The sequence below is a fragment of the Nycticebus coucang genome, chromosome 18, assembly GCF_027406575.1.
Source record: "Nycticebus coucang isolate mNycCou1 chromosome 18, mNycCou1.pri, whole genome shotgun sequence".
Classification (NCBI taxonomy): Eukaryota; Metazoa; Chordata; class Mammalia; order Primates; family Lorisidae; genus Nycticebus; species Nycticebus coucang.
The window spans coordinates 63,187,713-63,201,825 of NC_069797.1; the positions used below are offsets into that span (position 1 = coordinate 63,187,713).

At 43.8% G+C, this 14,113-nt stretch overlaps 1 protein-coding gene across 7 annotated transcripts in view; it reads right to left on the reverse strand.

Annotated features, from left to right (window-relative positions):
* MARCHF10 (membrane associated ring-CH-type finger 10) overlaps positions 1–14,113 on the reverse strand; it is a 239,954-nt gene that overhangs the window by 84,293 nt on the left and 141,548 nt on the right. For 5 of the 7 annotated variants that reach the window (XM_053567916.1, XM_053567913.1, XM_053567915.1 and 2 more), the window contains exon 5: positions 2,866–2,972. In XM_053567916.1, the coding sequence (XP_053423891.1) occupies positions 2,866–2,955 (90 nt within the window). In that variant the 5' untranslated portion in view covers positions 2,956–2,972. Of the gene's footprint in view, positions 1–2,865; positions 2,973–8,137; positions 8,359–14,113 lie in introns of those variants that run through there. The other 2 variants (XM_053567911.1, XM_053567912.1) reach the window with 2 other exon arrangements.

The following is a 14,113-nucleotide window of genomic DNA, read 5'->3' on the forward strand; positions in this document are numbered from 1 at the left end:
CCTGAGCTCTTAGGTAAACTTGGCAGGACTTGGGAACTGGTGGAATGTGGAAAAGGAGGAAGAGGGAGGAGCCATCGAGGCTTAGATCATCCAAGCGGTGGCGGGGGATAGACGCATGGAGTGCTGGACTTGAGGTGCTGGGGGAACTATCCAATCAGCAGAAGGTGCACACGTGATTCTGCCACTTTGAGGAGACCCAGCATCATTAATGTAGAGGGACAGTTAAAACCATGGGAGGAGATGAGTCACAGCAACCTTGTGAATTAGAAGAAAATTGGGCTGAGGATGGAACCCTGGGGAAATTAACATTTGAAGGGCAAGGAGAGGAGATGTGGAAAACAAAATGAAGAAGAATGTGAGAGAAACAGGAGGAAAGTCAGGACAGCGTGATGTCAGATAGCGGAAGGCATCATGTTTCAATGAGAAAGGAACGATCATGTCAAAGGCAGATGGAGGATTCTGTACAAACTATCAACACATTGAACCCCATAGAGGCATAAACGCATTCATGATCTATGTATATATGACTTAATAAAAAAATATAAAATGAAGCCTGAAGAGGAGCCCACTGAATGTGGCTACCAACCTTAGTGAGAGCATCTTCAGGGGAGGGGAGGAGAGGGGACAGCCAGGCCGCAGCAAGTTGAGAGGAAAGGTCAAAGCTACAGACCAGAGGCTGCTGGCCCCAAGCTGGCACATGCGGGAAGCCAAGGGTCACTCCACCCTCAGAGCCTTGGGGGTGAGGGGGTGTGTAGCCTGGGATGAAGGGGGAGGACCAAGTGGGCTCCTACCTGCTGGCCTTGGGTTCCTCATCTTGTTTCATGTGTATGAAACAAGGGAGGGGAGTTCTTTGTTGAAAGAAAGCATTGGGGTTGGAGGTTTGAAAGAGTAGAAAGGCTTAAAAATAGTGGCGATAACAGGGGGAGCTGATGGACAAGAGAATGCTGACATGAGTCATCCTTCATTCTTTCCTTTCCCACCCTCCCGCTCTCCCTCCATCAGCAAGGGGTCTGTTCTGCTGCTATTTCCTGGGCCGGGCTGCTTCTCACCACCTCTATTCTTAACGCCCTGCTCCAAGGCACCATCATCTCTCTCCTAAAATTCTATTATAGCTTCCATATGAGCTTTCGTGCTGTTTCCCTCATCCCTTCCACTCCTTTCTCCAGACTGTAGCCAGAGTGATCTTTAATAAAATGTAAGTCAGATGATACTACTCCCCAGCTTAAGTCATCCAGTGGTTCTCATTGTGATGAGAATAAAATCTAAATGACAAGCTTTGTCCTGTGAGACCTGATACGATCTGTCCCTATCTAGGCCGTATCAGCTTCTTCTTCCTTGTCACGTTCACTGGTTCAGTGCTTTCGCTGGGTTAATGTGGTCCAGCCACTCAGCTGCCTTTAGTTTCCTCCAGTGCTCCAGGCTAGTTCCCGCCTCAGGACCTTTGCACTTGCTTTCCTTCTGCTTGTGCTGCTCTGGTGGGCTCTTCCCTGAAATTCACCTCAATAGCTAAAAGTCACTTCCTCAATGAGGCCTTTCCTGCTTGTCTAAAGCAGCGTCACCTCCACCCCTATTACCTGTTTTATTTTCCCTAACATATTTATCAGTAACTGAAGCTGTTTTACATATTTATTTACTTGTGTGTATTGCTTTTTCTCAATCCTAGAGTAAGAATTCTGGGAGAGCAAGGACCTTGGTCAGCACATAGTAGGCACTTAATAGATACTGGTTGAATGAATGAATGAATGAATGAAAAGCAGTGTTGAAAGCCCAATTGAGAACAGATAATAAAACTGCAGTGGCTTAAAAGTCACACAAGTGTATGATTTTCACCACCACAGACCATAAAATAATAAGATTGACTTTTCTTAAGTGCCTGTTCTGGAGATGATTTCAAGTATTTCCAAACATGAGCCAGGTGGCAGAGGCATCTTTGTGGAAAAGTAGACAGACTTCCAGGGTGACCAGGTCAGATGTTTACATTCTTATTTATTACACAGAAATTTCCTCGATTTTATAGTCTTCTTTATGTGGGTTGGCAAATTGTGGGAGGAAATTGCTGACTCCGTTTCCAGCCCCAAAGCTAAGCCATATTATACAGGTGAAATCAGGTTACTGAGATAGGTCTGGTTTCCTTGGTGACCCGGGTGGTTGGGTTATATTTGAAATTGCTAAGAAGGAGAAAAATCTGATACAGCAGTTCTGTGTTTTCCTTGGGGAAGGGGAGCTTTTCAGTTCTCAACCGAGGCTGAGAACATGCCTCCTTGACTGGCGGGGCTGAGCTTTAGCTGTCGGGATGAGCGACACTTTCTAACTGCTCCCAGAGCCCTGCAACCCAGTCTGACAAGTTTGTCCTGTGCCAGCTCCGGGTAACTGCATCAGGACTCCTCAGGCTCCCGTTTTGTTTTTGCCTGTAAACAATGTAACTAGGATGACGAATTGTTAGCTTATTGTAGGATGTGCTAACTGCCTTTCTTTTGGTGGGAATGACAACAGAAGGGCATGTTATTTTATAGATGGTAGGGTGACCTTGTTAATTCCTTAGTGTCCTCTGTTAGTCAGATTTAAGCCCTAATGCCACTTGTTGACAAGTGCCATGAGCCAAACTCTGTGTTAAACACCTTAAAAATTTTTCTTTCATTTTCGTGACAGTATTATGAAGTGTGCCATGTTATGATACCCATTTTACAGATAAGGAAACTGAGACTCACAGAGGTAAAGTGGCTTTTGACAGTCACACAGCTAGTCAATGGTGCGTTTGGGATTTTAGAAATCTATTACCGCTTATCACCTAGGAATACTGCCTTTTGAATTCTCTCTGAATACTGTAAGAGAAGGGAGAAGATTATTCTTGCTTTCTGCGATTACCTGATACTCGGAGTCCACCTTATGCTGCATGTCTCGCAGATATTGGACATCGCTGACAAACTTCTGCCTGTCCCTTGCTTCATGCAACATGATTCTTAATTCCCGACCTGCATATGAAAGATAAATGGGCGGTGATGGGCTCCTTTATTGAATTGCCATATTTGGTTTATTTTAATATAATTGCTTTTATTCTTTTATTAATCTGATCTCCATTATTTGAAAGGCACAGGTGCTCCTTTCAGATGGAAGGGACTTCTTGTGTTGGTGTCAATATATTGTCCTCCTGTTCCAGGCATAAATAATGCAGCCACCTTCACTAGGGCTTCAGTGATCCTGTTCTGCTTATTCACAGGGAGCTAGACTAATAGACACCTGATTAGAAGCGGTTCTTTAACATGACCGATAAAAGCTGAGAACCCAGCTAAATTAGCAATGACCAAAGTTATAAGCCCCTGGTTGCTTAAATTCATATACGCAATAATGACTGTACCCTTATTCCAACCCAGGCATTGTGCTCTGGGTACTGGAATAGAGTGACCAGCATGGCAGACACGCTCCTGCCCGAGTGTTTCTTACAATCTAGAAGAGAAGACTGACATGGAGCAGGTGAACCCCAGTTGTGACAGGTGCTATGGAGCAGAAGGGTGGGACTCTTTGAGAGAGCATTATTATGGGAGGGCATAACCCGGTCTGGAGAGCCAGGCTAGATTTTCTCTAGGGACTGAAACTAGGTTTGATAAGCAGAGAGCTAGACAGAGATGACAGCATCAGGGCATGAGAGGGCAGGTGCAGATGAGGAACAAGGGTGGGGGACAGCAGAGCTGGGGCAGAGACACGCAGGAACAGCACTGGAAGGGCTGGAGGGGAAGCCAGCTCCTGCAGTCGCCTTGAAGGTCATGATTCCAAGAGTCACGTGAAGTCACTGAAAGCTTTCAATCTGGGGAGTAAATGATTAGATTGTGTTTTTAAAACTGTGGCTCAGTGAGTAGGGCGCCAGCCCCAGATACCGAGGATGGCGGGTTCAAACCCAGCCCCGGCTGAACTGCAACCAAAAAATAGCCGGGCGTGTAATCCCAGCTGCTCGGGAGGCTGAGGCAGGAGAATCGCGGAAGCCCAAGAGCTAGAGGTTGCTGTGAGTCCTGTGACGTCATGGCACTCTACGGAGGGCAGTAAAGTGAGACTCTGTCTCTACAAAAAAAAAAAAAGCCTTTCCAGTTGTAGTGTGGAGAATGGGTGGTGGAGCTGGAATAAAAATGGAAGTAGGAAGAACACTGGGAATATATTATAGTCATTCAGATGTGATGTGATGGTGACCAGATTTGGGTAGCAACAGTGGAGAAGAAGAGGAAGAGGAAGAGGAAGAGGGGAAGGAGGGGAACAGGGAGGACAAGGGGCCATAGCTACTATCACTGAGCTTCTGCAAGTGCTAGGCACTTTATACATTTTCACTCATTCAATCTTCACAGTTTTGTAGGTGAAGAAATTGCAGCACAAAGGTATTAAGTAAATTCTCTAAAGTTACAGAGCAAGTAAGTGGAAGAGTTGAGATTTGAACCCACAGTGTCTCACACTGGTGTCCACACTCTTAACCAGGATAGATTCAAGGAATACTCAGGAAAGAAAACCATCAGGATTGGTGATCACATGGATGGGGCGAGACAGGAAGTCTGCAGGAAGCTGCCCAGGTTGCCGGTTTGAACAACTAGCTGGCTGGTGCCAACACTGGATTCAAAAAATACAGGAGGTGGCTCAGCGCCCGTAGCTCAGTGGTTAGGGCACTGGCCACATACATGGGGGCTGGCGGGTTTGAACCCGGCCTGGGCCAGCTAAACAATAATAACAACTACTACAACAACAACAAAAATAGCCAGGTGCTGTGGCAGGCGCATGTAGTCCCAGATATTTGGGAGGCTGAGGCAAGAGAATTGCTTAAGCCCAAGAGTTTAAGGTCACTTGAGCTGTGACGTCACAGCACTATACCAAGGGTGACATAGTGAGACTCTGTCTCAAAAAAAAAAAGAAAGAAAGAAAGAAGAAAACACAGGAGGAGGAGCATGTTTATAAGGAAAGAGCATGGAGTTGGAAGAGTCTGGAATACAGCAAACGGAGATGTCAGGGCTCTGGAGCAGATCAGAGAGGTGAAGATCTGGGCATCTCTGGGATTCCAGTGACAGACGAAACTGAATATTGAAAAGAGAAATAGGACATGGGACAAAACTTCAAGAAACACTTGAAGGAACAGATGACTGAAGAGAAAGAAACCTGCAAGGAAGCCAGAGGGTAGAAGGAAAACCAGGAGGGCGCCATGTCAGAGGTGCCGAGGAGAGGCGTGTCCAGGAGGAGGCTATTCATTACCTTGGTGAGACCATTTAGTACGGTGGCTGAAGACAGATGGCAGCAGGTTGCATAAACGGGAAGCAGAGGACTAGAAGCGATGCTTTCAACAAGTTTGGCTCTAATGCTACATTTGTGACCAAAATCTTTAAGCCCCCAAAGTTACAAAATGGCACTATTAATAACGAGACTACTGGACCTTGTCTCTGCTTATTGTGTAGAGAAGTTCTTTCATTCACTTCTGCACATATATTTTGATAACTACCATGTGACAAAGGCTGCCCTAGGCTCTCGGGAAACAGCAGATTAGGACAGGTGATGTCCCTGTCCTGAGGTGTATACAGTCTGTGGCTTTCCTTGCCTCCTCCAGTTTATTCAGTTGTGTAGATATTGGCAGTCAGGGTGCCCCTGACTCATGGTGACCTAGTGTCTGGTCTGGTAGTTATGAAATTTCATGAGGTTTATTGTGTAGCCCTGAGCAATTGGGAAAACTTGTGCTAATCTCTCAGGGGTTATTTGCTCTCAAGTATAGAAAGAGAGGGTCGGAATCTAAAACTACAACCCAATATGTTGTTCTGCCATCTACAGATAAACCCTAAATTTTGTCTCTGAGCATATTAATAGTCATTTAGCTTTTCATGTGAATTTTTACCTGCCTCGAATGAAGTTACAGTCCCACCCTTTCCAGAAAATGGTGTTAAAACAGACAGGAAGATGAATTTCTGCTGCTATGATCCAAAAGAGAAGCCTGTCTGAATATTAATCAGGCAGAGAACATAAGGATTTATAATGAAAATATGTCAATGGTCACAAATGGGGCACATCCCAGGGTCCACGTGGATGGCGCATTTGGATTGCAAAGTTAATACAGAAAAACCAGCTAATCTATCATGGCTTTAGTTCAGTGTTACTTTAAGGAGTCTTCTAAGTCAAGAGGCATGAAATAACTTTATCTAAATAGGTAGGAAATAACAGTTTGAATTACTTGCTAGGTTACCTCTGACTTCACAATCATCTACCAAATAAAGGACTTTAAAATTGCCTTCAGAAGACTCTTTTCCCACCAGTAAACTCTTCATTACATTGTATTTTTATAATATTTAGAAGCATCGTGGTGCCACATGTAATTTCCTATTTAAATACATCAATACTTCGTGAGATTAAACAAAAATACTGGCCACCAAGGAATAGGATATTAGAGATAGACCAAGAAGGTGTTCAGTTAGCTCAGCTCAGACAAACATTCTCTGTGTTCGCTCGAACTTCATACCGCACTGCAAGTTTGAAAAACTGACCAGGATAAACAAGAAACAGAAATAACCATATGGAAATAAATTCACATGAGATAATGCTTAATCCATGGATCACAGCTTTGTGGGCCTACTTAACCAGATGGCCATTTGAAGCCAAGAACTTTTCCTCAGCAAATACAGACAGGTGGGGTGGGGCTGTGATAATAAAATGTAGGCAAGATACACGTTTCCAAAATAGCTTTCTGTATTCTCTTCTATTGCTCACCTTTGAACTGCTCGATTTAAAAATCCACTCTTAGTCATGCACACGTCTGTTTTAAGTCTCCAGCAATGATGTATTGTGCCAAATTTGTGCTTTAGAAATCAACACGTGAAGCCATATTAAGTAGGGAGAGGGAAAGCAGAAGGGAGTAGAAGGCACATGGGGAAGGAAGAAGGACGTCCTGCTTTGCTGAAGGCAAGAGCAAATGATTCTTCTGGGCCTCAAAATTCTACACATCTGTGAAATTTCAATGAGGAATATTCTAAGAACCTTGTGACATACACATTCCTCTCCAGTGTAAATTTCCAATGAATTCAAACCAACTGACTTTTCCTAAGGGGAAGAGAATCTGATTGCAGAATATATTTTTCGGTTCTCTAAAAAATCATATATTTTTATTTTGTATATGTACATACACACACACACACACACATATATATGCTATTCTTTTGTTCTATGGCTACCGTTGTCAAAAGAACTGATCTGAAGGGAGCTCTTTTTAATAACAAGCTATTTTACTGTTTTCTTACTAAGTTCTTACATCAGAAATACATCATTAAAATGAATGCTTTATTGTTTCAACAAAAAGGAAAATGTAAATTTTAACCCTTTCTTTAGGCTGAGGATTCCTTTGAAATGAAGCCTAAATGGCTATGATAGATTAGCTATGTTAATACTTACAGTTGGGTTTATAAATTCCCCCTTTCCACAACTGGGTGCTTAGAAGAAGGATTTCAGAAGACCTTGTCAACCTTTTCCTCAATTAATTAATTTGCAATGACCAAGATTACAGTATTTGTTTAAGTCTTAGCTTTTAAATTGAGTTTTAAAATCTTAGCTTATAAAATGTTTTTAAGCAACAAGTGATTTGGACCCAATTTTCCTAACATTCTGCATACTGTGACTGCAGAAAAAGAGGAAGCATTATTTGGGGAAGATGGGGAGATCTTTCAACTCTCCTAGCAACTTTGGCTTAGGAAATTAAGGCGAAGGGCAGTGGGCTTGTTTGGGGGCGACTCTCCATTTTCTTGTGAAATTGCGAGAGATGAGCAGTCATACACTGACCCTCAAGCTCAGAAGAGCGAAGAGATTCCATGTGTAATTGGGAAACTTTGGAGATGAATGTCACAGGTATGACAAGCAATTCGGAGCTATCCTTAATAACAGTATCAACAATGTCGCACTGATAAGCTCAAGGGGCCATGGTCTTACCAGCGGAGTCTTTGGGTAAGTTATGTAGGCCCGGGACCGCTGCCTGTGTGCAAATGATCACAGTCTCCCCAAACCAGTCCCTTTCAGGAAGGAAAAAAGTTGGGACTGGGGTGAGCCAGAGGGAGAAAGCCTCCAGACCACCAGCCTTCAGGCCCGAATTCCCTCCAGAATCTTCCAAGTCTCGGAAAGAAGGAAAGCATGTCCCCCCTACTTCTACCCCCTCGGAGGAGCGGGGGCCGAGGCCCTGCCGAAGCGGCCCCTTACCTGGCGGATCTGCCTTTCCTCCCCTGCCAGGGGCTAAAGGGGCCGAGGGGCGGGGCGGGCTGGCCGGTCCAGGGCAGAGGAGCTGCCCATCAATCGCACAGGGGGCTGTCCCTGAGCTCCTCTTCCTCCTCCTCGCACTTCTTCCCTCCCACTTCCTGCCCCTCTACCTCCTCCTCCCCCGCGGCAGCTTTCCGGGGCGACGCGCAGCCTTTCTAGGGGCGGAGGCGGTGGGGGCGCCTGCCAGGCGTCCTCTCGTTCCCTTGGCAACAGGGCTCCTCCCCCTGGCGCGCGGCGTGGGGGGCGGGGCGGGGCCGCGGCCGGGCGGTACCAAGTCAGGACGTGGCCGCCCGCCGGTTGCCGTGGGAACGAGGCCGCCGCAGTCGGCTAGACTGCCGGGTGGTAGGTCCCCACCGCCACGAGATGCCCGGCGGGGAGGCGGATGGGCTTTGTCTTGATGTCCAAGCCCAGACCCAGATATCGATGCCTTCACTCTTTCCCTGAATGGGTTCTGTGCTCTATAAACAATGAGGTTCAAAAACAGGAGAGGAAATATTTTTAATCGAATAAGATAATATTAAAAGCAGTACACAGAGAGAGAAGGATAGATGCTGCAGTCCTGGAGTTTGAGCTCTGCAGGAGATAACCGAAATGCGCTAGTCCAACATGAGCAAGAGAACATAAATGATGAAGGGAGGCACCAGTCAGCAGAAAGGAGACCAGAGTTCAGGCTTCTTAGTTATCAGTCATCTTAACTGCCTTTCCAGGGAAAGAGGTGCTTAGAGGATTAGACCAGTACCCATGGGTTTGGAAGGAAGGGACCAGAACCTCTGCTAGCCTCACCTTCCTTCTGCCAGGTTTATTTCTCTCTGTGGTTCTTCTAGGTATAATTAGGCACTCAACTTGCCAACTGATGTCACGTTAAGGCTTTTTTTTTTTTTTAAGATGGAGAATATGGTAAAAGAACAGACATTCTTGGACCTTTTTTCATCAGTGCCCAGAATCCTTAGGTGTCTCTATTGTCCTCTCAGCAATAGCTCCTACCATCTTGTTGGTGGCCACGTCCTCTGCAACGTCACATAGCTTCTTTTTAGTCACATCACCCTCATCCTGCTTTGGAGCTCCATAACCTCCAGGAAACTTTTGGAGCTCCATGATTCGTTGTGTGGTTCTATGACCTAGTTTGGGGCTCCACTGATTGTTGAAAGGGCCTCTTAACCACACCCTTGGGCCCCTGTCCTCCACACTCTATCCCCACCACTTCCTATAAGAAGCATAAGTCTGGCTTGGCCCCTGTAGCTCAGCGAGTAGGGCACCGGCCACATACACCGCGGCTGGCAGATTCGAGCCCAGCCCGGACCTGCTAAATAACAATGACAAAAATAGCCAGGCCTCCGGAGCAGCTGGGACTACAGGTCCCGAGCCCAAGGAGTTTGAGGTTGCTGTGAGCTGTGAAAAGCCACAGCACTCTACCCAGGGCAACATGGTGAGACTCTGTCTCCAAAAAAAAAAAAGTATAGGTCTAATGTCATTTGCCTCCTACTTAACAAACTTTCAAAGTTTCCTTTCTGCACAATCTAAACTCCTGATTCTGACTGTCCTTATGTCTCCCTCGGGGCTTGCTTTTTGGTTTTTTTCTCCTCAGCACTTCACTCAGACTTCAGCCAGGTGGAACTATGTGTTACACACACTGAACATTTTTCCTTGCCTTCACACCAGTTTTTAAGACATAGCTGAGCTGGGCAGTCTAGACAAAATGTACGTAGGTGAAGTTTTTTGTGGGGGCACTTTCTCATCTGATGTTCTTTGGTCTTCCATCAGTCCCTGGGACCTTTCCATCCCCAGGATCCCAACCTACATTCTGATCTTGTTCTCAGCTGACTACCAAGTATTCCTGATTAAAGAATTAACTGATAATTGAAGGAACAACTGATAAGGATTTAACCCAAGAACTCTCTCTGGCTTTTGCTTTTCAAAATGAAATGCTTAAAGGCAGGCGTCCTCGAACTGCGGCTCACGGGCCACATGAAGTGGTGTGAATTGTATTTATTCCAGTTTTGTTTTTTACTTCAAAATAAGATATCTACAGTGTACACAAGAATTTGTTCATAGTTTTTTTTTTTTTATTGTTGGGGATTCATTGAGGGTACAATAAACCAGGTTACACTGATTGCAATTGTTAGGTAAAGTCCCTCTTGCAATCATGTCTTGACCCCATAAAGTGTGACACACACCAAGGCTCCACCCACCTCCCTCCTTCCCTCTTTCTGCTTCCCCCCATAACCATAATTGTCATTAATTGTCCTCATATCAAAATTGAGTACATAGGATTCATGCTTCTCCATTCTTGTGATGCTTTACTAAGAATAATGTCTTCCACGTCCATCCAGGTTAATACGAAGGATGTAAAGTCTCCATTTTTTTTAATGGCTGAATAGTATTCCATGGTATACATATACCACAGCTTGTTAATCCATTCCTGGGTTGGTGGGCATTTAGGCTGTTTCCACATTTTGGCGATTGTAAATTGAGCTGCAATAAACAGTCTAGTACAAGTGTCCTTATGATAAAAGGATTTTTTTCCTTCTGGGTAGATGCCCAGTAATGGGATTGCAGGATCAAATGGGAGGTCTAGCTTGAGTGCTTTGAGGTTTCTCCATACTTCCTTCCAGAAAGGTTGTACTAGTTTGCAGTCCCACCAGCAGTGTAAAAGTGTTCATAGTTTGTTTTTTTTTTAAACTATAGTCCGGCCCTCCAACGGTCTGAGGGACAGTGAATTGGCCCCCCCGTTTAAAAAGTTTGAGGATGCCTGCTTAAAGGTGCAAAATCTTTCAGAGACACTGGGTTAGCACTGTAACAGTGAAATGACAGAGATGGAGCTTGTTCTGATGGAGCTAGGTCTCAGCTCAAATAAAAGTAATTATAAAGATACGTGAAATAATTATTAATCATTGTTAATTAACATGGGAAGACATTGAAGTCCAGGTCTTCACCTGGTAGAAGGGAAATGATATGACCAAGAACACATGGTAAGTTCTAGAACCAAGGCTCAAAAGCAGGGATTTCCATCAGAAATTCCTTGATGTTGTCCACTACTAAAGAAAGCATTTTATACAGTTTGGACCGAGACTTTTTCCTTCCACTTTAAGATCTATATTAAATACTGTCCACCTCAAAAGGTTATTGTGAGGATTAAATGAGAAAGGATAAAGTATTTAACAAAGGCATAGCACACAGTAAGTACTCAATAATTGATTGCTTTCTAAGGCATATTTTAAGGTTTTATTTAATGCATGTGTTAACCATAAATGTTTAAAGATTTTTTTTTTTTTTTTATTGTTGGGGGTTCATTGAGGGTACAATAAGCCAGGTTACACTGATAGCAATTGTTAGGCAAAGTCCCTCTTGCAATCATGTATATTTTAAGATTTTTAAATAACAAGGTTTGAAGAAGTCACTTCCTGTCTCAGTTTTAAATTCTTCTACGTTTCAAGTACTTTTGAAAGTTAAATTCTATGAAAAGAATCATGATGCCCTTGAAAGAGGGTAATGATGCCAAAGGTCAGCCTGTAAAAAGCTGTAAAGCAACTCCAACTTTAGTGTTCAATGAGTGAACTTAAGCTAGGCGGTAAATTATAAATAAGTTTAGTTCTAGCATTAAGCTTCCCTCAGGAAGGGACATATTAAAGTGAAAGAGAAAAATAATTCTTACGTGGGAAAAGGATCCTACTCTTCATTACTTTCTGCACAATGTCCCTGGTACAGATGAATAAGTAAAGGAAAAAATTAAGACTTCAGTAAACGGTGGATTCTAATGATTGAGATATTTGATGTTTGCAAATAAGCATTGTCCTAGTCTGTTCCTGTTGCTATAACAAAATACCTTAGACTGGGTGATTTATAAACAACAGAAATTTATTGCTTACTATAAAGCAATTCTGGAAGCTGGCAAGTCCAAGATCAAGACTTTGGCAGATCTGGTGTCTGGTGAGGACTCGCTGTGCTTCATATATCACCACTTCCTGTTACATCCTCATATGGTGGAAGGAGCAAACAAGTTCCCTCCAGCCTCTTTCACAAGGACTCTACTCTTACTCATGCGGATGAAGCCCTCAGGACATAATCACCTCCCAAAGGCCCCACCTCCTAATACCACTACAAAGGGGATTAGGTTGTGACATGAATTTTGGAGGAGCACAAATGTTCAGATGGTAGCAAGCATCAGGAAGTTCTTTCACTCAATCTAAGAATTCTGCAAAGAATGACTTCAAGTATAAAATTTCAGTAGATGGGGTATTAACTTTCAAAGAGTAAACTGCCTAGAGGAGTAGCCATATCTTCTTAGTCTGTCAAGGTTTCCGAGACTGGGATGTCCAACAGCCTCACGGAGACATGGCCCAGCTACTTAGTTGAGCTGGAGCAACTCACCCTCTGTGTACCTAATGTTCCCTCTTCCTAAGAGTGAGTCTAACAAGGTCTCTTCATCACTATCTAATCAGGAGCTCTGCTGCTGGGCAAAGAGCTTCGTGCCAAGTGACCTCAGAAGCAGATGGCCTCCCTCACATAAGATTTAACACGATCATTTTGCCTTGGGCCTTGCTGTGTGTGACTAATGGGTTCCTGTTCTCGTCCGTGGAGGCCAGTGTGGCGGTGTTGCCTTCATTCCGTGCGCAGGGTGGTTTGCAAAAAGAATCTCTAGGAACAGCTTTCCTGAGGAGAGGCCTGCGGGCGTGTTAGTTCCTTAGCTCACCAGAGGTTCTTCTCCAGTACACCGTTGTGCAAGGTATTCACCTGATTCACGTTAAACACCGGCTAGTGACTGATTGAGTGTTGTGGCATTCTGCATTTATCCTATAGTGGTGTTTGTCCAGACGGTGGGTATGCAATGTGAAAATCTCTTAATGTCACTCATTAAAAGTGGTCCTGTATTGATGTCACTAAGGGGGTTTGAGAGTTTGGCAGACAGTTTTAAGGAGAGCCTTCTGGACTATATATGTATCCGTTGACCCTTGAATAACACGGTTTTGAACTGCATGGGTCCAAGTATACTCGTATTTCCTTTTGCCTCTTCTACCCCTGAGATAGCAAAGCTAAGAGCTCCTCTTCCTTCTCCTCTTCAGCATACTCAACACAAAGACAACAGGATGAAGACCTTTATAACGATCCACTTCCACTTAATGAATAAAAAATAAATTTCTCCTCCTTATGACTTTCTCAATAACATTTTCTTTTCTCTAGAATAATCCTTTTAACATACAAAATACGTGTTAATCAACTGTTTATGTTATCTGTAAGGCTTCTGGCCAACAATGGTCTGTCAAATTTTGGAGGACTCAAAAGTTAACATGGGCTCGCGCCCATAGCACAGTAATTACAGAGCCAGCCACACACCGTGGCTGGTGGGTTTGAACTCTGCCTGGGCCAGCTAAACAACAATGACAACTGCAACAAAAAATAGCTGGGCGTTGTGGTGGGTGCTTGTAGTCCCAGCTACTTGGGAGGCTCAGGCAAGAGAATCACTTAAGCCCAAGAGTTTGAGGTTGCTGTGAGCTGTGAATGACGCCATGGCACGCTACCAACCAAGGGTGACATAGTGAGACTGTCTCTAAACAAATAAATAAATAAAAATAAAAACCTTAAAAAAATAAAATTAACATGGACTTTTGGCTGTGCAAGGGGTTTGTGCCCACATTGATCAAGGATCAGTGGTATATTTTTCCTGATTTTATTATTATTTTGTAATTGATACATAATTACATATATTATGTGGTATGTAGCATCATATTTTGATACATGTACACAATGTGTCATGATCAAATCAAGGTAATGTCTATCACCTCAAATATTTATCATTTCTTTGTGTTTGGAACATTTCCAAATCTTTTCTTCTAGTAAAATATATAATAAATTATTGTTAACTATAGCC